The sequence below is a fragment of the Bufo gargarizans genome, chromosome 2 (assembly GCF_014858855.1).
Source record: "Bufo gargarizans isolate SCDJY-AF-19 chromosome 2, ASM1485885v1, whole genome shotgun sequence".
Classification (NCBI taxonomy): Eukaryota; Metazoa; Chordata; class Amphibia; order Anura; family Bufonidae; genus Bufo; species Bufo gargarizans.
The window spans coordinates 30,416,402-30,437,397 of record NC_058081.1 but is presented as its reverse complement, the minus strand read 5'-3'; the positions used below and the strand labels follow the sequence as shown (position 1 = coordinate 30,437,397).

Sequence of the window (20,996 nt, the reverse complement as noted above, 5' to 3'; positions counted from 1 at the left end):
GGAGTGGACCCTTCCCAGAGGAGGGGCCAGCTACAGTTTAATAAGCTTGTGCCAGCAAGCGGGCGTGTCTTTTTTTGGAAGGGCGTCACATCGTGCCATGTGTTTGGAGAGACCTGGAAACAGCTGACATCACTGCCCCTGACGTGACCGCAGCCAAGGACTATTCCACCATCCTAACCCACAGGAACATTTATTTACCCGGTAACTGACTTGTACTCTGTATAATCCTGTGTGTACCATATTACCTGTATATGTAACCTCAGACCACTGTATATATTCTGTGTGTATAGTGTTATATCTAGTGCGCCCTTAAGGCGATTAAATATATGATTTAATCTTGTGCTGTCTTGTATCTCCATCACGAATCCCCACGTCCATGTTTCGGCCTAGTTATAAGCTACTGCGGGTTGGTTTCTCACCCTATATAATCCTGTTAGCGGACCAGGCTTATATCAAACGAGAAGCTGGTGGCAGATTACCTGGGCTAAGACAGCGCTGTTTTAACTGCAGCAGTGAAAAGGCTCTCAGCTTGTTGCCTCTCTGTGCCCACATGAACAGGAGGTGTCTGTGTAAATTGTACCAAGCTGACCTTACAAGCTCCTCCAGGAGGGCGTAATGTCACGCTTTGGTAACAAGTGACCATTCTGCATCTCGTGAGCTCGACATAGGTGACGTCAAGCGGACATGAGGCGTGGTATCCGTCACAATGCTCCCACAATGAACAGGCCCTCTCTTGACCTCCAGCTTACCAACACACCACCGATGGACCAGCCCAAGGCCTATCACTTCAAAGAGGCCAATGGCAGGTCTACTTGACCCTACATGTGGACCATCTAAACTCTTTCTTCTTTAAAGCAGCCTCTGACTTGCAAAACTTGATCCTTCCGAGTAAGCTACACAGACTTCTCAGGCAGTCAATGTGGCTTTAGTCTGAATCCACGGCAGAAATATGAAGCTGACCTTCAGATTTCCGATGCCATTTTGCATGCTGAGGATTTAGCCTTATCCGCATTCAGATATCCACTACAGGACTCCAGTGAAGAAGTCTTAAATATGGTATATGATGGTCTAAAGTAGAATATTTAGGAGTATATGTGCAGCAGGGGAGTAGTATTAAAGATGGCATAGTACTACAGACTCTACCGTTGGTTATGTTAGTAAGTGACCCCTGATCCAGGACCTGGTGCTTAGGCCAGGTATAAATATTTGCTTCTGTATGAGACACAGCATTTACGTCGCTATCGAATATCGGTATGCGCAGCTAAAAAACACACATTCATAGATTGAAAATTTCTTGTCACACAAGCCAACTTCCTCTACAAACCCACACAGGAAATCTGTCAAGCTGAGCTCACCATCACAGACTCTCCAACCTCCTGACGAAGTGCAAATCTGGACCTCCTGACAGGACCTTGTGCGAAGGAGCGCCCAAGACAGGAGAGGTGCACTGAGCACTTAGAAGCCCTGGGACTGACACAGTCTGGACATCCTGCCTGTTTGTGATGAACGTGCCTCTTAAGAACCAACGAAGACCAAGAGGATGGTGGCAATGAGGCCATAGGATCCAGAAGACGAGGGTGGCCAGGAAAGAACCACCATGGAGTCCCGCATTAAGTAAGAAGCTAATAATTTATATCTATAGTCCATGTTTAGTAACTTATCATTTGCCCACTTTCTCAACAACTGTGCACAGCTGGAGCAGAACTTAGTGTCATTGATCCCAAAATTCTGTAATTTGACAAAAATGATTCCGGAGTGAAAAAGGCATGAAGACACAATTCAGTGGTTGTGATAGTCTGAGGTATGGCACTGCAGAGCATAGGGGCACAAGGGGTGACGCCCAGAAGATAGGAGTGACAGGTTGTGAGAGACTGTAGTGAAGCATTCCAGAGGATAGCTGCAGCAGGCAAGAAGATGGTAGGGGGTGTAATAGTCCGAGGTGGCGTATTCCAGTGGATACAATGCATTCATAAAGTGTTCAGACCCTTTAACTTTTTTCACATTTTGCTTTTTTGCAGCCTTGTGCTAAAACCCAAAATGATCAGGTTTTTCCACCATCAATCTGTAATCAATACCTGATAATGAGGAAGTAAAAACAGAATTTTTGGGCAAATTTATTAGAAAGGAAAAACTAAAATTTGTCATGGACATAAGTATTCAGACCCTTTGCTATGACACTTGAAATTTAGCTCTGGGGGCCTCCCATTTCTCTTTATCATCTTTGAGATGTTTCTACACATTGATTTGTAAATATACAGCCCTGTTTATGTAAGGTCTCACAGCTGACAATGCATATCAACACAAAAATCAATCCATGAGGAGGAAAGAACTGCCTGTAGAGCTCAGAGACAGGATTGTGTGGAGGCACAGACCTGGAGAAGGAGGCAAAAAATGTATTCAGTTCCCAAGTGCACAGTGGCCTCCACAATTTCTACATGGAAGAAGTTGAAAACAACCAGGACTCTTCCTAGAGCTGGCCGCCACCTCAAAACTAAGAAATCATGCCTTGGTAAGAGGTGAGAAAGAACCCAATGGTCACTTGCTCCTTGGATTCTGTCTGCAGAGGGAAGAAACTTCCAGAAGGGCAGCCATCACTGCAGCAGTCTACCAATCTGGGCTTTATGGCAGAGTGGCCAGAAAATAAATCCTCTCCTCAGTAAGACACATGAAAGCTGGAGTTTTGAAAAAAAAAAAGCACCTAAAGGACTCAGACTGCAAGAAATAAGATTCTCTGGTCTGATGAAACCAAGAATTAACTTTTTGGCCTCAGTTCTAAGTGTCATGTCTGGAGGAAACCAGGCACTGCCCATCACCTGCTCAACACCATCCCTACAGTGACGCATGGTGGTGGCAGCATCATGCTGGGTGGACAGGAAGACTGATCAGGGTTGAGGGAAAGCTGAATGGAGCACAGTACAGAGATATTCTTAATGAAAACCTGATCCAGTGCTCTGGACCTCAAACTGGGCTAAAGGGTCTCTTTTCAACAAGACACCCTAAGAACACAGCCAAGACAGCACAGTGAATGTCCTTGATTGGCCCAGCCAGAGCCCTGAACCCAATAAACATCTCTGGAGAAACCTGAAAATGGCTGTCAACCGACGGCTGCCATCCAACCTGACATAGCTTGTATGGATCTGCAGATAATCCCCAAATCCAGGTGTGCAAACCTTGTGGTATCATAATGAAGAAGACTAGAGGCTGGAATCACTGCCAAAGGGGCTTCATCTAAGTCCTGAATAAAGAGTCTGAATACTTATGTCAATGCAAGATTTTAGTTTTTCCTTTCCAATACATTAGTAAAGATTTCTAACATTCTGTTCTCACTTTCACATTATGGGGACAAGCAGCAACATAACAAAATGTGAAAAAAGTCAAAGGGTCTGAAGACTTTCCACATGCCTTGTAGATGAAGATGGTAGGGGTTGTGACAGTCTGAGGAAGAATATGTAGTTGCATTGGTGCAGAGGGGGATGGTGGTGAGTACTACAGACTCATGTGTATTGGAGCAGCAGACATCTGTCATTGGTATACTCATAGAGAACCCCTTCAAGATATTAGGTCAACCATAATCTGCAAAATCTCACCCTTCCTATTGAGTCCATGTCTTTATAATAAATTTATAGATTAGAAGCTTTTTACTTTTGGGTAATTTCATGGTTTAGTCTTCGTCAGCCCTATAAATGACACATGGGGTCAATGCCAACTTGACTGGCACCAATTTCAGCTGCAGCACTGACGTATGGGTAAGAGCATATTACATATATATATATACAGTTGCAAGAAAAAGTATGTGAACCCTTTGTAATGATATGGATTTCTGCACAAAGTGGTCATAAAATGTGATCTGATCTTCATCTAAGTCACAACAATAGACAATCACAGTCTGCTTAAACTAATAACACACAAAGAATTACATGTTACCATGTTTTTATTGAACACACCATGTAAACATTCACAGTGCAGGTGGAAAAATATGTGAACCCCTAAACTAATGACATCACCAAGACCTAATTGGAGTGAGATGTCAGCCAACTGGAGTCCAATCAATGAGATGAGATTGGAGGTGTTGGTTACAGCTGCCCTATAAAAAACACACACCAGTTCTGGGTTTGCTTTTCACCAGAAGCATTGCCTGATGTGAATGATGCCTCGCACAAAAGAGCTCTCAGAAGACCTACGATTAAGAATTGTTGACTTGCATAAAGCTGGAAAGGGGTATAATAGTATCTCCAAAAGCCTTGCTGTTCATCAGTCCACGGTAAGACAAATAGTATTTAAATGGAGAAAGTTCAGCACTGCTGCTACTCTCCCTAGGAGTGGCCGTCCTGTAAAGATGACTGCAAGAGCACAGCGCAGACTGCTCAATGAGGTGAAGACAAATCCTAGAGTGTCAGCTAAAGACTTACAAAAGTCTCTGGCATATGCTAACATCCCTGTTAGCGAATCTACGATACGTAAAACACTAAACAAGAATGGATTTCATAGGAGGATACCACAGAGGAAGCCACTGCTGTCCAAAAAAAACATTGCTGCACGTTTACAGTTTGCACAAGAGCACCTGGATGTTCCACAGCAGTACTGGCAAAATATTCTGTGGACAGATGAAACCAAAGTTGAGTTGTTTGGAAGAAACACACAACACTATGTGCGGAGAAAAGAGGCACAGCACACCAACCTCAAAACCTCATCCCAACTGTGAAGTATGGTGGTGGGGCGGCATGGTTTGGGGCTGCTTTGCTGCGTCAGGGCCTGGACGGATTGCTATCATCAAAGGAAAAATGTATTCCCAAGTTTATCAAGACATTTTGGAGGAGAACTTAAGGCCATCTGTCCACCAGCTGAAGCTCAACAGAAGATGGGTGTTGCAAGAGGACAACGACCCAAAGCATAGAAGTAAATCAACAACAGAATGGCTTAAACAGAAGAAAATACACCTTCTGGAGTGGCCCCGTCAGAGTCCTGACCTCAACCCGATTGAGATGCTATGGTATGACCTCAAGAAAGCAATTCACACCAGACATCCCAAGAATATTGCTGAACTGAAACAGTTCTGTAAAGAGGAATGGTCAAGAATTACTCCTGACCGTTGTGCCCGTCTGATCTGCAACTACAGGAAACGTTTGGTTGAAGTTATTGCTGCCAAAGGAGGTTCAACCAGTTATTAAATCCAAGGGTTCACATACTTTTTCCACCTGCACTGTGAATGTTTACATGGTGTGCTCAATAAAAACATGGTAACATTTAATTCTTTGTGTGTTATTAGTTTAGGCAGACTGTGATTGTCTATTGTTGTGACTTAGATGAAGATCACATTTTATGACCAATTTGTGCAGAAATCCATATCATTCCAAAGGGTTCACATACTTTTTCTTGCAACTGTATATATATATACACACTACAGTGATCACATACAGCAGATCGCTATTTGTCCAGGACGATCTGCTGCCCAGATACCATGAATTTGGTGTCTCATCAATAATGTCTTCTTCAGGTAACTGGTGGCACATTTAGTCAATTACCGGGAAAGCACACAGTGTCCTCCTCTCAGCTTGTAGTATTGTGTGTGCTCCATTATCACATTTCAGATTTCTTTCGTTCCTCCAGCCTGGATCAGACGTTACTCTATGATTCTGTTTTGCAGGGAGAATCCAGACAGGATATTTGAAGGATTTTTTGACGTTTTGTGCCCAACAGCTCAGGACAAAGGTTAGAAGTCTCTGTGTAACATGAACTCTTTCCTTCAACTGTGATGAGATACCAGGCGCTCTGCAGCAGCCACTGAATAATGCACGCTGCAGATGCTGCAGAACCTCTTTGAGAAGTAGAGGAGGACCTTAATTTTAAACAGCGACTGACATGAATTTCATGTCATTTCATTCAGGTGTGTATTATGAGGTTCTGCAGCATCTGAGGTGTGTATTATGAGGTTCTGCAGCAGCTGAGGTGTGTATTATGAGGTTCTGCAGCAGCCGAGGTGTGTATTAGGAGGTTTTACAGCGGCTGATGTGTGTGTTATGAGGCTCTGCAGCAGCTGAGGTGTGTCGTATAAGGTTCTGAAACAGCTGAGGTGTGTATTATGAGGTTCTGCAGCGGCTGAGGTGTATATCATGAGGTTCTGCAGTGGCAGAGGTGTGTATTTTGAAGTTCTGCAGCATCTGAGGTGTCTACTATGAAGTTCTGCAGCAGCTGAGGTGTGTATTATGAGGTTCTGCAGCAGCTGAGGTGTGTATTATGAGGTTCTGCAGCAGCTGAGGTGTGTATTATGAGGTTCTGCAGCAGCTGAGGTGTGTAGTATGATGTCCTGCAGCAGCTGAGGTGTGTAGTATGAGGTTCTGCAGCGGCTGAGGTGTGTAGTATGAGGTTCTTCAGCTGCAGAGGTGTGTATTTTGAAGTTCTGCAGTGGCTGAGGTGTGTATTATAAAGGTTCTGCAGCGGCTGAGGTGTGTATTATGAGGTTCTGCAGCGGCTGAGGTGTGTTGTATGAGGTTCTTCAGCAGCTGAGGCGGATATTATGATGTTCTGCAGCAGCTGAGGTGTGTGTATTATGAGGTTCTGCAGCCCTTGGAGTGTGTATTACCAGGAATGATGCATCTCTTATAGAGACATGTTCTCCTCCCTCCACTGCTCCCACCTCTGGTCTCTCTACAAGTTTTCAATGTAAAAAATGATTTTTCTGCCATTTTCTGCTATACTTTGTGCTTTGATCCTTCAACATTTTCAAGACTTCTATATAGAAATATATTTGTTTGCCTCCAATAGCAGCAAAAAAAACAACCTGTTCTGACCTTCTCTTGGCTGAAGGTTGGACTCCAGACTGGTGCACTTTACCTGCACTGACACATTGTAACAGACTGTAACTATAGGATCCAGGGGACGATATAACCACCTTCATTAGAGGAAGTTTCCTCCTCCAGTCTCAGCGCGGCGGCCTCTGTACATTGCTGTGGACACCGGCTTCCTGTCAGTCCTGTAACAGATCTGAGAGCAGACGGAAAAAGAGGAACTATCTACCCTCCTTCACCAAACCGTACCATTCACTGCTCTTCCACATTTTCTTCAGGCTGACCGCTCACGGGGCATGTCCTTTCTGCTGCAGCTCTCTCTCTATAACAGCTCAGGAGGTGTATCTTTTCTACTGCAGCTCTCCTTATCACAGATCAGGGGGTGCATGTGAGGTGTTCTTTATGCTGCAGCTCTCTCCCTATCACAGCTCAGGGGGCATGTCCTTTCTGCTGCAGCTCTCCCTATCACAACTCACGGGATGTATCTTTTCTGCTGCAGCTTTCTCTGGGGACATGTTCTACCTGCTTTAGCTCTCTCCCTATCACAACTCTGGAGAGGTGTTCTTTATACTGCAGCTCTCTCCCTATCATAGCCCAGGGGGCATGTCCTTTCTGCTGCAGCTCTCCTTATAACAACTTATGGGGTGTATGTTTTCTGCTGCAGCTTTCTCGGGGGACATGTTCTACCTGCTTTAGATTTCTCCCTATCACAACTCAGGGCCGGTGTTCTTTCTGCTGCAGCTCTTTCCCTATCACAGCTCAGGGAGTGTGTCCTTTCTGCTGCAGCTCTCATGCTGTAATGGTCATATATTTTAAAAGTAAATAGGGCAGATGGCAGTTGAAGGATGGAACTGAGCATGTGTGTCCCCTTCAGTAGGTGGACACGCATAGTACTATACAGATTAATCACCAGGGGGCGCCATTATAATGAAGTGAGGTATCTCACAGCTGGAGCTTTTTTGTAACAGAAAGTATATTACAAGAGTAACTAGTTTTTTATGCTTATATTAATATGGCATTTATTGTTGGCACAACCCCTTTAACTCCTTCACCTTCCTAAATCACCTACAAGGCCTTCTGGTGATAATGGACAATTATTACACCACCGGTCATACCATTGATGATTCCTAAGACCACCCTGTAACGTCATAAAAGTCATATAAAAATCATAAAAAAGTTATTAACTCTGAAGTTAGTTGGGTCCACCCCTGCCTCTGCCTCCATGCCGCACTATTCGGCCAGCCAATATTTCCATCATATGCCGAGGAGGACCTGCCGCTCCAATCTTCTGACCATGAGGTGTTCCATTCCAGATCCAGAACTGAAAAGACAATTTCCCGAGCATTTTGACGACCAGGTAAGAAAGAGGCCAAAATATAACGATCAGACCTGTGAATGACATTGCTATGTATCCCAAACTGTGCTTATACTAAACACACCCTATCAAGTTCCTTCAGATGGCACATTAGAGGGGCAGCTTACTGATGGTTTCGAAGCAGTTTTTTTTTTACAATAAAAAACAGGACAATGCAAACGAAAAACAAAATTAGGGTGGGTGCACATCACGTTTTATGCCTCCGTTTGACATATACGTTATACGTAGGATGGGAAAAACGTGATGTGAACCCAGCCTTAAAAGCACAAAATCTTTTGTATGCTCTGATTGTGTTACTTCTTAGTAAAATGTTAAATTGGACATAATATACACAAAAAATTACTATAATTTTTTTTTATAAAAATAAAAAGTTGTACAAAAAAACAGGCAATGCTACCATACAAGGTCTACTACATTAGACAGGTCCCTCTATCTCCTTACTGTTTCCTGATATCTCTATCATATCCCAGGACTCCGTAATCACTCTGACAAAGTTCTGCTTCCCCTTCAATGTGGAGAGGTAAGTCTCACCTTCCCCAACCACCACCTATAGACCCCCCCACCCCAGTCCACTTTGGATCACTTTGTGCCTATCATCCAGATGGCAGAACCCATCCGTCCAGCACTTCAGCTTCACTCTGACCGATCTTCAGGGCTACCAGCGCTTTGGCTTCTGCCGTCTGTCTGTCAACGCCAAGAACTGCACTTGTATCCTCAGGTAAGTGGCTGACACCAGATACAACCGTGGCCCAACTGGTGGTACAACAGAGGGTGACGATGGGTGAAGGTGCTCAGGACTATTTCTTGGTATGGAGAGATGAGGGATGGTCTTGTGTGGGATCAGCCTTAATGTGACCAGAACCTAAGCCGGCTTAGTCCATCTTGTCCGATACTAACTATTAATGCTCTCCTTCCATGGGACATTTGAAAATGTCCCATAAAATGTTCCACTTACACCATTATTAGATAAGAAAGTAAAATACACGGAAAAAGGGGTTAACTGGTGGTACATCACAGGGTGACGATGGGTGAGGGTGCTCAGGACTATTTCTTGGTATGGAGAGATGAGGGATGGTCTTGTGTGGGATCAGACTTAATGTGACCAGAACCTAAGCCGGCTCAGTCCATCTTGTCCGATACTAACTATTAACGCTCTCCTTTCAGCTGTCTGCCATGGTTTGAGCTGTTCTACAAACTTCTCAATAACATCGCCGAGCACCTAGTGAAGGATCAGGTACTGTATATCTCCACAGGTATCTGCCTCTCCACACCTTGGTCCTCTCACACTACGTCCTCATTCTCTTCCACAGGTCTCTGAGGTGACTGAACTCCTGCAGACGCTGTATGACCACCCCATACCTGAGGTGAACAAACCTCTCAGCATAGAAATGGTAAGTTCTCCATCTGACCTGACATGGACAATATCCTAGGACCGGACAGTCTGCAGCCTACATGAAAAATTTGATCATGGTCATAATTTTTTGGCCCCACCATTGGATGCCCCTCTACCAACCAGTGTCTAAATGCCGTTCAGATGACTGCAAGGGCTTAGATACCACAGAGACCTAGGTCCATAAAGCTCAATCTTTCTCAGATTGCCATTAGATAAGCCTCCCGCCCGTTCATAAATGCTGACATGGTGTCTACCTCTTGGGGTAGAGCAGTCCATAGTGTGACTGCACTAACTGTAAAGAATCCTTTCCTATGTTGATATCTAAATCAGACTTTCCTCCTCATGTAATGGATGTTCCCTGGTTCTCTTTTCCTTGAAATTAATAAATCCTCACATATATTTATACATATAAATGAGATCACCTCATTAGAGGTGAGAAATGTAATAATCTGGTCTCCCGTCTCTGAACCCTTTCTAGCGCTGCCATATGCATGATAGTATAAGGAGCCCAAAACAGACTCCCATATCCAAAATGCGGCCTTAGGAGGGATTTATAAAGGGTTGATATGACATTGGAATCACAGGTTTTTATCTCTCTTTTTAAACACCCTAAAATCATACAGTATTTGCTTTTGCAGCTCCTGCCTGACATTGAGTACTGCTGCTCAGCTTACTTGTAACCAGAATATCCAAGTCTTTCTCCTGTTCTGTAATATAATTGCACGCAGTGTATTACACTATGTTTATTATGGATAGATAGGTAGATATGTAGTGGGCCCCTGAAGAGCCGGTGCAAAGGATGGGAGTAGTAGTGACCCTGATGATGAGATGTTGTGTCACTGTGTACTCCCTAAGACCATCGCTCCTTGGGGTTCGGTGCAGTGGGAATGTACATTGAAGAATCAGGCCAGAAGTAAACTTATAAAAGTCTTACTTAAAATTATAACTTGTGGCACATCCAGCAGCAATAAATACAAAGTGCAGTTTCTGGCACCAGATGAGGGGGTATGGTGGCCGGTTGGGTGGCAATTGATTGGCACTAGCAAGCAGTTGTAGAAATAGGTGTCCACTTGATGTAAGTCTGGCCTAGTGGTTGTTAGCTAGGTGATGGGTGTCTGAGCCGTAGTCCCTCACCTGCAGCATTGTCTGTAAAGGTGTATTTCGCTGACCACTCTGCTGTCTTGTCACACTAATGCTTTCTGGAAGCTGTGTCCTTGATTCTGCAGATATCTCTGGGGGGGGGTTAGTCTCACAGGGACTGGAACTGGAACTGCCCCTCCTGGCAGGAAGCAGCCCTCTCCTACCAAGAGGGGAGGAGCAGGGTGGTTAGCCTTGTTCCTGCCAACCTGGAATAGATAGATATGATATAGATAGATAGATAGATAGATAGATAGAGTCAGATATCTATCGTCTTTGTGTTTCTTGTGATGGTCTCAGTATACATTTGTCTGTCTATTCACAGTTTTCCTATTTTGTTGTTCCGGATCTTACGAAACTCCCATCAATACCAGAAAACGTGAGTCACTGTCTGTGGTATCGTCCTGACTACACATGTGGCTGGAGTCGTGTGGAGTGTATCATACATGGCTGATGTGACATCTCTTGTGCTGCAGCTTCTTACCTCTCCCTTCACCTTTAAACAAAGAATAAATAAAGGCTACTGTGTCAAACCTTGGACCGTATCTTCATTAACATGTCTTCCGTTTCCCCAGAGAAATCTCACAGAGTTCCTGGTGGCTGTGCCGGTGGACACAATGCTGCAGTTGTACGCCAGCTTGTTGTGCGAGAGACGGATCCTCATAACTTCTAGCAAACTCAGTACAGTAAGTATTAGATGCTTGTCATGGCCACCCTGTTGTGTCTGTCTGGTGGCAGGGCTTAGCATGCCTCGACAGGACTTAGATTTGGCTTCAAAATCAGGAACACAGTCAAGGACAGGACCGGGAAATGGATCAGGTACAGTTTCGGAAGACTGGACCAGAAATAGAGCCAGGAGTGAAAGCTAGAAGTCAACCAAGGAACAGAATCTGAAGTTGGAACTAGGGAAAGCAGGACCAGAACTGGGACATAGGACTAGCCATAACCAAGCCAGACCAGGGGAAGACTAGAGGAAACAGAGAGGTAGCACTTACTTATGTGAGAGCCAAAAGGGTGGACACAGCAAGATATAGGAGATACCAGACTCAGGAAGGTCAAGATGACAGAGGTGAAACCTCTAGATGTATAATGTAGTCCATTGGGACATTGTGTAGGTCTTACAGATGCATAGTGTTGAGTAGTATGGAGACTGTGCATATAAAGTAAACCTAAACCCTAATATGTATGTCCTTTGTCTTCTCTGGCAGCTTACGGCCTGTGTCCATGCCTCAGCAGGTCTCCTATATCCCATGTACTGGCAGCATATCTACATCCCTACACTACCGCCTCATCTCCTGGATTACTGTGGGTCTGTCATCCATTGACTACTTTTCCAGTCTGTATTTCTACACTTTTCTACTCTTCCAGTCTAATTTAACCCCATATCTACATTCCTTCTCAGTGCCCCCATGCCCTTCTTGATTGGTGTCCACAGCAGTTTAACAGAGGTAAGTAATTTTCTTCAGGGATCAGTGAGATTGATGAACAATTCCAGACTTCATATTTACTGTCCCTTCTTCTACAGCAAGTGAATCTGGGAGTACTGGAAGATGTTGTAGTATTCAATATGGACACAAACAACTTGGAGACGCCTTTTCGGGACTTGGACAATCTTCCCCAACATGTGGTAAGACCAGCAGGTTATAGGACTTTGTCTAAGCCTCTGCCCATAACCTTTCCAATGTGTCCACAAAGGATCCTTATCCTAAGGCGTAAACATCCATAGCCTACAGACCATACTGGAGGTTGACTCCAAAAAGACCTCACAGATGAAAGTTGTGGTCTCCTTGACATATTTTTGAAAATTTCCCATAAAATGTTCCACACCATTATTAGATAATTATTATTAGATAAAACTTGGAGAAACCTTTTCTGGACCTTGAAAATCTGCTTCAACATGTGGTGAGAGCAGTAGGGCGTATGTCTAAGCCTCTGCCCATAACCTTACTGATGTATTCCATACGGATAGATGCCCTTTTCCTAAAGATGAAACATCCATATGTGGCCAATGGACGGCCTACAGATTATTCTGAAGGTTGACCACAAAAAGACCCCACAGATGAAGGTTGTGGTCTCCTCAACATATTTTTGAAAATGTCCCATTAGATGTTACGAATTTCTATATCATTAGATACGATAGTGAAATAATAACCTTACAATGGTCTACCTACTGTAGAGCTATTACCTTCAAAGTACAGAATGATATGGAAGAAACTACCAAGAAGACCCAGTCAAACCAAGGCGTGTAGTCACCTGACCTCTAAACCTCCTGGTGTGACACCATAGCTTGATATATCAGTAATTCTCTGTCTCCTCCCCAGGTCTCACTGCTGAAACTGCAGCTGACAAAACAGTCAACGTTGATGGGTGACGGGGTGTCACATGCGTTCCTTGGTGCCCAGGCTCTGCTGTTTGGGAGCTACAGGGATGCCCTCATCTGTACCCCGGTATGTGCTACAGAGGTTTCACCAAGAACTAATGCCCTGTAATTGATGTACGTATTGGTACGTTTCATTGCAAAATAATCCAGTGGTCTGCTGTCACCTGAGAAGATGGCATGTCACCAGAGCACCCTCAGTAAGTGCAGCAGTCATCGACGCAGCTTAGACTTCGGTAATGGGAGTTCTGGTACATGGATTCCATCTGTAATGACCCTTAGAGGAGGCCGATGTAATGGAACAGCATCTCCAGCCATCCCATCCTAAATAATTATCAGGACCTCCTTCCATTTAAGGCCAAACCGTTTCTTTTTAAAGGCGCAGTAACCCCACAACACTGGAAATATTGTATTACTTTCTTTATATTAGAATCGTTCCAACGTGTCCTATGTCTGTGATCTCTAATTTTGGCCGATGTCTCGTCTCTCGTTCCTTCAGGGGGAGCCCATTTCTTTCTGCCAGGACACGTTTCTGAACAATAAGTGCAGCTCGATGAGGACCTTCTTGCAGGACGCTGTGCACCTGCAGCTCTTCACTCAGGTCTGGTCGGAGGCTACATAAAATGACCAGTGACGTGCATTGTGTTTGTCTCTTCCCTGCACACATCACATTGCAACTAGTCTGCATAATGTAAACCACAAGGTGGCGCTATATACATTACAGTAAATGTGCTCAGTGTCACCACGTCCAGCGGCCACCGGCCCTTCCACTCTATGTGAACATTTCTTTTTAGCACAATTATCAGTGTTATGTGGCTTTTGCTGGAAGTATTTTATATCATGTCCAGTATATAGGGGACTATTCATGGCTTCTTCTCACTTAGTTCATCGACAGTCGGCTGGAGAAGCTGAATTCCGGAGAAGAATTCACAGACGTGTTTGAGCAGGAGGTTACGAGCTGCGGCCTGTCAGGTATCCTATCCAGTTCCCATTCCTAATTCCCCAGATTTCCTTCTATTAAAGGGGTTGTCCCACCAAAATTATTCTACATTTTTGAAACCAGCACCTGGATCTGAATACTTCTGCAATTGCATGGAATAAAAAATTTAGCATAGCCACTGAGCTATTCAAAAAAATGCATCTGAACAGCGCCACCTGCTGTGTGTTCCTTTCCTTTATTTCTGTGTCCATGTCAGTGACATCGCTGAGGTGGTTGCACATGCTCAGTTCTATCCTTAAACTGCCATCCGAAATATCTGCTACTAGAATCTGTGACAGTTAGAGGGAGAGAGCTGCAGCTAATATGACACGCCCCCTGAGCTGTGATAGGGAGAGAGCTGCAGCATAAACAACATGCCTCCCTAGGCTGAAGTAGAAAGGACACACCGCTGATAGATAGAGAGCTACAGCAGAAATTATACACTTCCTAGGCTCTGATAGGGAGAGCTGTAGTAGAAAGGACACGCCCCCTGAGATGTGATAGCTGTTGAAGAAAGGGTGTGCCCCCTGAGATGTGATAGGGAGAGAGCTGCAGCATAAACAGCATGCCTCGCTCAGCTGTGATAGGGAGTAGGCTGAAGTAGAAAGGACACACCCCTGATAGAGAGCTACAGCAGAAATTATACACTTCCTGGGCTGTGATAGGGAGAGCTGCAGTAGAAAGGACGCACTCCCTGAGCTGTGATAGGGAGATAGCTGCTGCAGAAAGGGCATGCCCCCTGAGATGTGATAGGGAGAGAGCTGCAGCATAAACAGCATGCCTCTCTGAGCTGTGATAGGGAGTAGACTGAAGTAGAAAGGACACACCCCTGATAGGTAGAGAGCTACAGCAGAAAGTATACACTTCCTGGGCTGTGATAGGGAGAGCTGCAGTAGAAAGGACGCACTCCCTGAGCTGTGATAGGGAGATAGCTGCTGCAGAAAGGACATGCCCCCTGAGATGTGATAGAGAGAAATCTGCAGCATAAATGGCATGCCTCCCTGAGCTGTCATAGGTAGTAGGCTGAAGTAGAAAGGACACAACCCTGATAGAAAGCTACAGCAGAAATTATACACTTCCTGGGCTGTGATAGGGAGAGCTGCAGTAGAAAGGACGCATTCCCTGAGCTGTGATAGGGAGATAGATGCTGCAGAAAGGACATGCCCCCTGAGATGTGATAGGGAGAGAGCTGCAGCATAAATGGCATGCCTCCCTGAGCTGTGATACGGAGTAGGCTGAAGTAGAAAGGACACACCCCTGATAGATAGAGCTGCAGCAGAAAGGATACACCTCCTGAGCTGTGATAGGGAGAGAGAAGCAGCAGAAAGGACACACTCCCTGAGCTGTGATAGAGAGATAGTTGCTGATGCAGTAGAAAGGATACACCTCCTGACTGAAAACAATGTAGTAAATCACTGCACATTATATTTCCATCCAGCTTTATAAAGCCGCTGATTATTTTCTATTCATTTTCAGGGGCCTCCAAGTCTTATCAGATGTGGCTGGAAAACCTCAAGGTAAAACCAACCATCCGATCGCCCCGATCCAGCAGTCTTGGCCACGGCTGATTTTGCTGGGGAAATGTAGTATTACATGGCAGCCATTCAGATGAATGGACGTCTCGAGTCCTCCAGAACGTGCCCCTCTCATTGCAGTCCTTGCTAGCAATGTGAATGACCCCCATGGGACTTTCCGCACATTTCATTCATGCCGCCCGTCTGTATTTCCCCCCAGAAAGGAGGCGGCACTCTGATCAATAACATGAAGAACCGCACCCACCCCACAGTCAGGAACATGCTGCGATACGTAAGTCAGGGGGGCAGTGACCATTAGAGACAGTGAAGACGCCATGTTATCACGTACACTGCTTGTATCATGTACTTTAGGCCAAGGGACAAGCGAGAACAGGTCTGCAGGGAATGAAGCGACGCATCAAACACAAGGTGAGCATTATCCGCCATTACTGGGGATATGATGGACGGTCACAGCGCTGACTGCACGCCACAGCTGGTGTCACTGGTTTGGTACTTCAGGTCCAGTGTCCAGTCTAGCCCCTGGTGTCACTGGTTTGGGGCTTCAGTTCCCGGTGTTCAGTCCAGTCCTTGGTGTAACTGGATTGGTGCTTAAGTCCTTGGTGTCACTGGTTTGGTACTTCAGGTCCAGTGTCCAGTCTAGCCCCTGGTGTCACTGGTTTGGTACTTTAGTCCCCGGTGTTCAGTCCAGTCCTTTGGAGCTTTAGACCCTGGTGTCACTGGTTTGCTGCTTCAGTCCTTTATGTCCAGTTCTCTGGTGTCATTGGTTTGGTGATTCAGCCCCCCAGTGTACAGTTCAGTCCCTGGTGTCACTGGTTTGATGCTTCAGTCCTTGATATCCAGTCCAGTCCTCTGGTGTCACTGGTTTGATGCTTCAGTCCTTGATATCCAGTCCAGTCCTCTGGTGTCACTGGTTTGATGCTTCAGTCCTTGATATCCAGTCCAGTCCTCTGGTGTCACTGGTTTGATGCTTCAGTCCTTGATATCCAGTCCAGTCCTCTGGTGTCACTGGTTTGATGCTTCAGTCCTTTATATCCAGTCCAGTTCTCTGGTGTCATTGGTTTGGTGATTCAGCCCCCCAGTGTACAGACCAGTCCCTGGTGTCACTGGTTTGATTCTTCAATCCCCGCCATCCAGTCCAGTTCCCTGGTGTCACTGGTCTGGCACTTCAGTCCCTAGTGTCACTGCTTTGGTGCTTCAGTCCCTGGTATCCAGTTGTTTGTTGCTATTCTTCGTATTGTATCTTGGCGTGTTCTTCGTCAGGATCATCAGATGCAGCGTGTTGGTTCATTCAAAGCGGACATTTATCCTACCAAGAACCACGAGAAATTACAGAACCGGCTGCCCATTACACAGCACTTTGGACAGGTAAATGACAATCCCCACCACTATATAGGGTTTCCTTAGAGTACAGTATTGATGACGTATCCTCAACATAGGTCATCGATATCTGGTCGGTTCTGATCCAATACCTGACCCCCCACCGATCAGCTGTCTGAAGCTCTCTTCATAGTATATCGCACCTTGTATAGCGCCTGTGCTCGGTATTACAGCTCAATACCACTCACTTGAATGGGACTGTTCTGCAGAAACGCCACATGACAGATGATTGGCGGGGGTCACGGAAGTTGGATCACACCTATCCTGATTATAGGTCATTAGTATTTAAATCCAAGACCTTTTAAATTCTTGGGTCTTTGGGTCCACATTCGGGTCGCAATGCTAAAATGTGGTCACATTACGGCTGTCAGGATGAGGCCTAAAGGTATGTCGGCTCAGGATCTTTCCTGACAGTTGCTGTAAATGTATTTATCATATTTTTCATAGTCTCGTCCCAGGAGACCGGGAAAGAAGTTCACAGAAGGAGAGAACTGGGAAAGCCAAAAGTGAGTGAATCGTCCTGGAATTCAGTAACTAATCCTGCCTAGCTTCGACAGGTCCATGTGAAGCAAACACCATAAATTACACTGAATGCTATCGCCCATTGTACTGTATTTTCTCTCAGATATGGTGAGGAAGGAAAAGAGGTGGATCCTGGACCAGGTGAAGACGACTTCCCTCTTCTAGATGAGGGCATGGATCTGCTGAATGAAATTTTTGAGACCCTAAGTACAAGAGCTCCAGCTGAGGGACATGCGTTATATGGTGCGCACAGCTTAGACTGCTTCAACCTAGATGACAGCGGATACTTTACTCGGGTGAGTGAGAGACCACGCATATTACAGTAATAGTTAACTTCAATTCCAGATACACAAATAATGATTATTATTTCCTCCAGTTCCAGTCTTTATGTGCTCCTAGTGATGAGGACCTGCAGTTGAGTTTGAGTCAGCCACGAACTTCCAACCTTTGGTACCTGCAAGAAGTGGATGAGGGATCAGTAGACTGCAAAGAACCTGAGGGCTCTTTATCAACATCTGAGAGCACGTTGAACGCCTCAGAAACCATGGAGGAGACGTTGCCCATTCAAGAAGACACTCCGCAGACAATACAGGACACTGCAAGGCTGTCAGTGTCGACTGTCCAGAATCCAGAGCCGTCTTCCACCCTTCCACAGATTATTGTGCAGCCTTCAGAGGTTACACCAGCAGTTCCTCAGGTTAATTTGCCAATTCCTTTAGTCGAACCAGAGCAAGATGTAATTTCTCTAGTTCCTACCATGATTGAAGAGTCCATAAAGCAGAAAGAGGTCTTACCTGAGGAGCCTAGCATGACCAGACAGGTTACAAGGGTCACAAACACTCCAAATGGAACTCCCCTTATTGTTTATGGACCAAATGTCCGCTCAGCTATCTCTTGTTTTCAGGCTGGTTCCATTGACCCAAGGTTGGTATGGACTGGGACTAAGAAAGAATCCATAGAGGCGCAAAGAGTAGGTGGTCATAACTGGTCGTTTAATACAAGGCCTATCTCACAAAACTACTGCAGCCCAAAATCAAGCGCCTCTACTTATAATATACGCCCCGTTTTCCTTAGGACTCAGAGCACACCAAAGCTAAATGTACCCAAAAGCCCCACATCAAACGTCCCTCAGCCCATTATACATTTAGATGGCGATGTCGGAGATGAACCACCAAGCAAAGCTTTGTCTCCACAACCTATTGGCCTGGGCGTGACTTCTCTTCCCAAAGTTTCAGAGTTGAAGAAGAAATTTGAAAGTTAAAGTGGGTGACCTCAACTAGACAAAGGCCTTTTACTATGAAGCCGGCCTGATGGTTAGCAGATTGGCATGAGCACGGTTTCTGAAACCTCCAGCGAACATCACATCTTGCCACAAGAAGTTGTGGTCAGCCAATACTATTAAATGCCAACTGTCCAAATCAATGGGAGATAATGTTCTCCAACATATGGCTCTCCACCACAACTCCCAGCATACCCTGACAGCCACAAGCTAGAGACCACTGATGTGTAACAAGTGGTCAGGCCAAATAGCTTAAAGTTGCTCTTTGTTAGCAGGTCTCCACTCTGGTGCAAGGGGGGTTCAATCATGATACCCCCACACCCAATGACATCTATATGTTCTAATAAGGCAAATGGACCAGATTAATTTTTGAGCCAACCCCGTTTAAAGGGGTTTTCCAGGATTAGAACACCATAGCTTTTTTCCCCACCTGTCCACAGGTCATATGTGGTATTATAGTTCATCGTCCACATTCACTTCAATGGAGCTGAACTGCAGTACTAGACACAATCTATTGACAGGTTTGGCACGGTTTCTAGGGAAAAAACATGTTTTTCTAGATCTACACAACCCTTTTACGAGGCGTCTGCTTATATGGTACCAAAGATTTGTGACTTTTGCTTCTGATGAAATGGGGTTGTCCCACAAAAAAATATTCTACAGATTTCAAAACAGCACCTGGATCTAAATACTTATGTAACGGCATGTAATTAAAAATGTATTATAAGCCACTGTGTTATTGTAATGACATCCATCTGTATAGCGCCACCTACTGTCTGCTCTTTTTATAATTTCTCTGTCCACCTCAGTGAGGTGGACACACATGCTCAGTTCCATCCTTCAACTGCCACCAGCTGTAGCAAAAGGACACGACCCCTGCTTGAAAGAAATGTAGAATGATGCTAGGCTGTAAGTCATGGACTAAGATAGTCTTGAAAAATGAGGCTGAAGCAGGAAGCCAAGGTCTGGACTCTGTGGTGGCCAATCCATGTGTGACAATGATGTCTCATGCTCCCTGAACCACTCTTTCACAATTTGAGCCCGATGAATCCTGGCATTGTCATCTTGGAATATGCCCGTGCCATCAGGGAAGAAAAAATCCATTGATGGAATAACCTGGTCATTCAGTATGTTCAGGTATTCAGCTGACCTCATTCTTGGAGCACATACTGTTGCTGAACCTAGACCTGACCAACTGCAGCAACCCCAGATCATAGTACTGCCCAGGGGCGTAACTATAGGGGAAGCAGGGGAAGCGGCTGCTTTGGGGCCCTGACCCAGAAGGGGCCCATCCAGGAGGAGGAGGACTAAAAGATTTTGTCAGGGCCCCCTCAACAGTATTACACAATTAAATTATATACAGTGGCAGTATAGACGGATGGAACAGCTGCCGGGCCTGGTCTGAGAGAGCGATCTTTACTAGCCACAGGAATGGGGGCGGCATGAAAGGAAGGGGTTGGGGAAAACTTACTGGGGGAGGGGGGCCCCATTGAAAAATTTGCTGTGGGGCCCAGTCATTTCTAGCTACACCACTGGCACTGCCCCCACAGGCCTGTATAGTAGGCACTAGGCATGATGGGTGCATCACTTCATCTGCCTCTCTTCTTACCCTGATGTGCCCATCACTCTGGAACAGGGTAAATCTGGACTCATCAGACCACATCACCTTCTTCCATTGCTCCAGAGTCCAATCTTTATGCTCCGGAGCAAATTGAAGCCTTTTTTTCTGGTTTGCCTCACTGATTAGTGGTTTTCTTACGGCTACACAGCTGTTCAGTCCCAATCCCTTGAGTTCCTTTCGCATTGCACGTGTGGAAATGCTCTTACTCTCACTATTAAACATAGCCCTGAGTTCTACTGTTGATTTAATTTCACCAAACGTTTAAGTGATCGCCGATCACGATCATTCAGGATTTTCTTCCCGCCACATTTCTTCCTCGAATACGATGGGTCCCCACTATCCTTCCAGTTTTTAATAATGCGTTGGACAGTTCTTAACCCAATTTTAGTAGTTTCTGCAATCTCCTTAGATGTTTTCTCTGCTTAATGCATGGGAATGAGTTGACCCTTCTCAAACAGACTAACATCTTTTCCATGACCACGAGATGTGTCCTTCGACATGGTTGTTTAAGAAATGAGAAGCAACTCATTGCCCCAGTCGGGGTTAACTAACTTGTTGCCAGCTGAAAGATAATCGCCCATGTAGTAATTATCCAATAGGAGGCTCATAACTATTT

The 20,996-nt window shown here is 45.2% G+C and overlaps 1 protein-coding gene across 2 annotated transcripts; it reads left to right on the top strand.

Annotated features, from left to right (window-relative positions):
• Window positions 1–1,349: 1,349 nt before the first annotated feature.
• LOC122927152 (DENN domain-containing protein 1B-like) lies at window positions 1,350–19,490 on the top strand. Of its 2 annotated transcripts, XM_044278749.1 has the most exons (22): window positions 1,351–1,614; window positions 5,645–5,709; window positions 8,099–8,142; window positions 8,631–8,680; window positions 8,762–8,878; window positions 9,325–9,394; window positions 9,471–9,551; window positions 11,016–11,069; window positions 11,266–11,376; window positions 11,899–11,999; window positions 12,093–12,138; window positions 12,216–12,317; window positions 13,012–13,137; window positions 13,567–13,668; window positions 13,952–14,039; window positions 15,523–15,563; window positions 15,781–15,852; window positions 15,933–15,989; window positions 16,842–16,946; window positions 17,406–17,464; window positions 17,584–17,776; window positions 17,857–19,490. In XM_044278749.1, the coding sequence occupies exons 1-22, from the start codon at window positions 1,598–1,600 to the stop codon at window positions 18,739–18,741; spliced, it is 2,586 nt and encodes an 861-aa protein (XP_044134684.1). In that variant the 5' UTR covers window positions 1,351–1,597; the 3' UTR covers window positions 18,742–19,490. The 2 variants fall into 2 exon arrangements, with proteins under 2 accessions (XP_044134685.1, XP_044134684.1); XM_044278750.1 differs by lacking the exon at window positions 16,842–16,946 and having other exon boundaries at window positions 1,350–1,614.
• Window positions 19,491–20,996: the final 1,506 nt, after the last annotated feature.

Coding starts and splice junctions, on each gene's coding strand:
- LOC122927152 (XM_044278749.1), top strand. Junction 11,377..11,898: donor CTTCTAGCAAACTCAGTACA/GTAAGTATTAGA, acceptor CTTCTCTGGCAG/CTTACGGCCTGTGTCCATGC. Junction 12,318..13,011: donor ACAATCTTCCCCAACATGTG/GTAAGACCAGCA, acceptor TCTCCTCCCCAG/GTCTCACTGCTGAAACTGCA.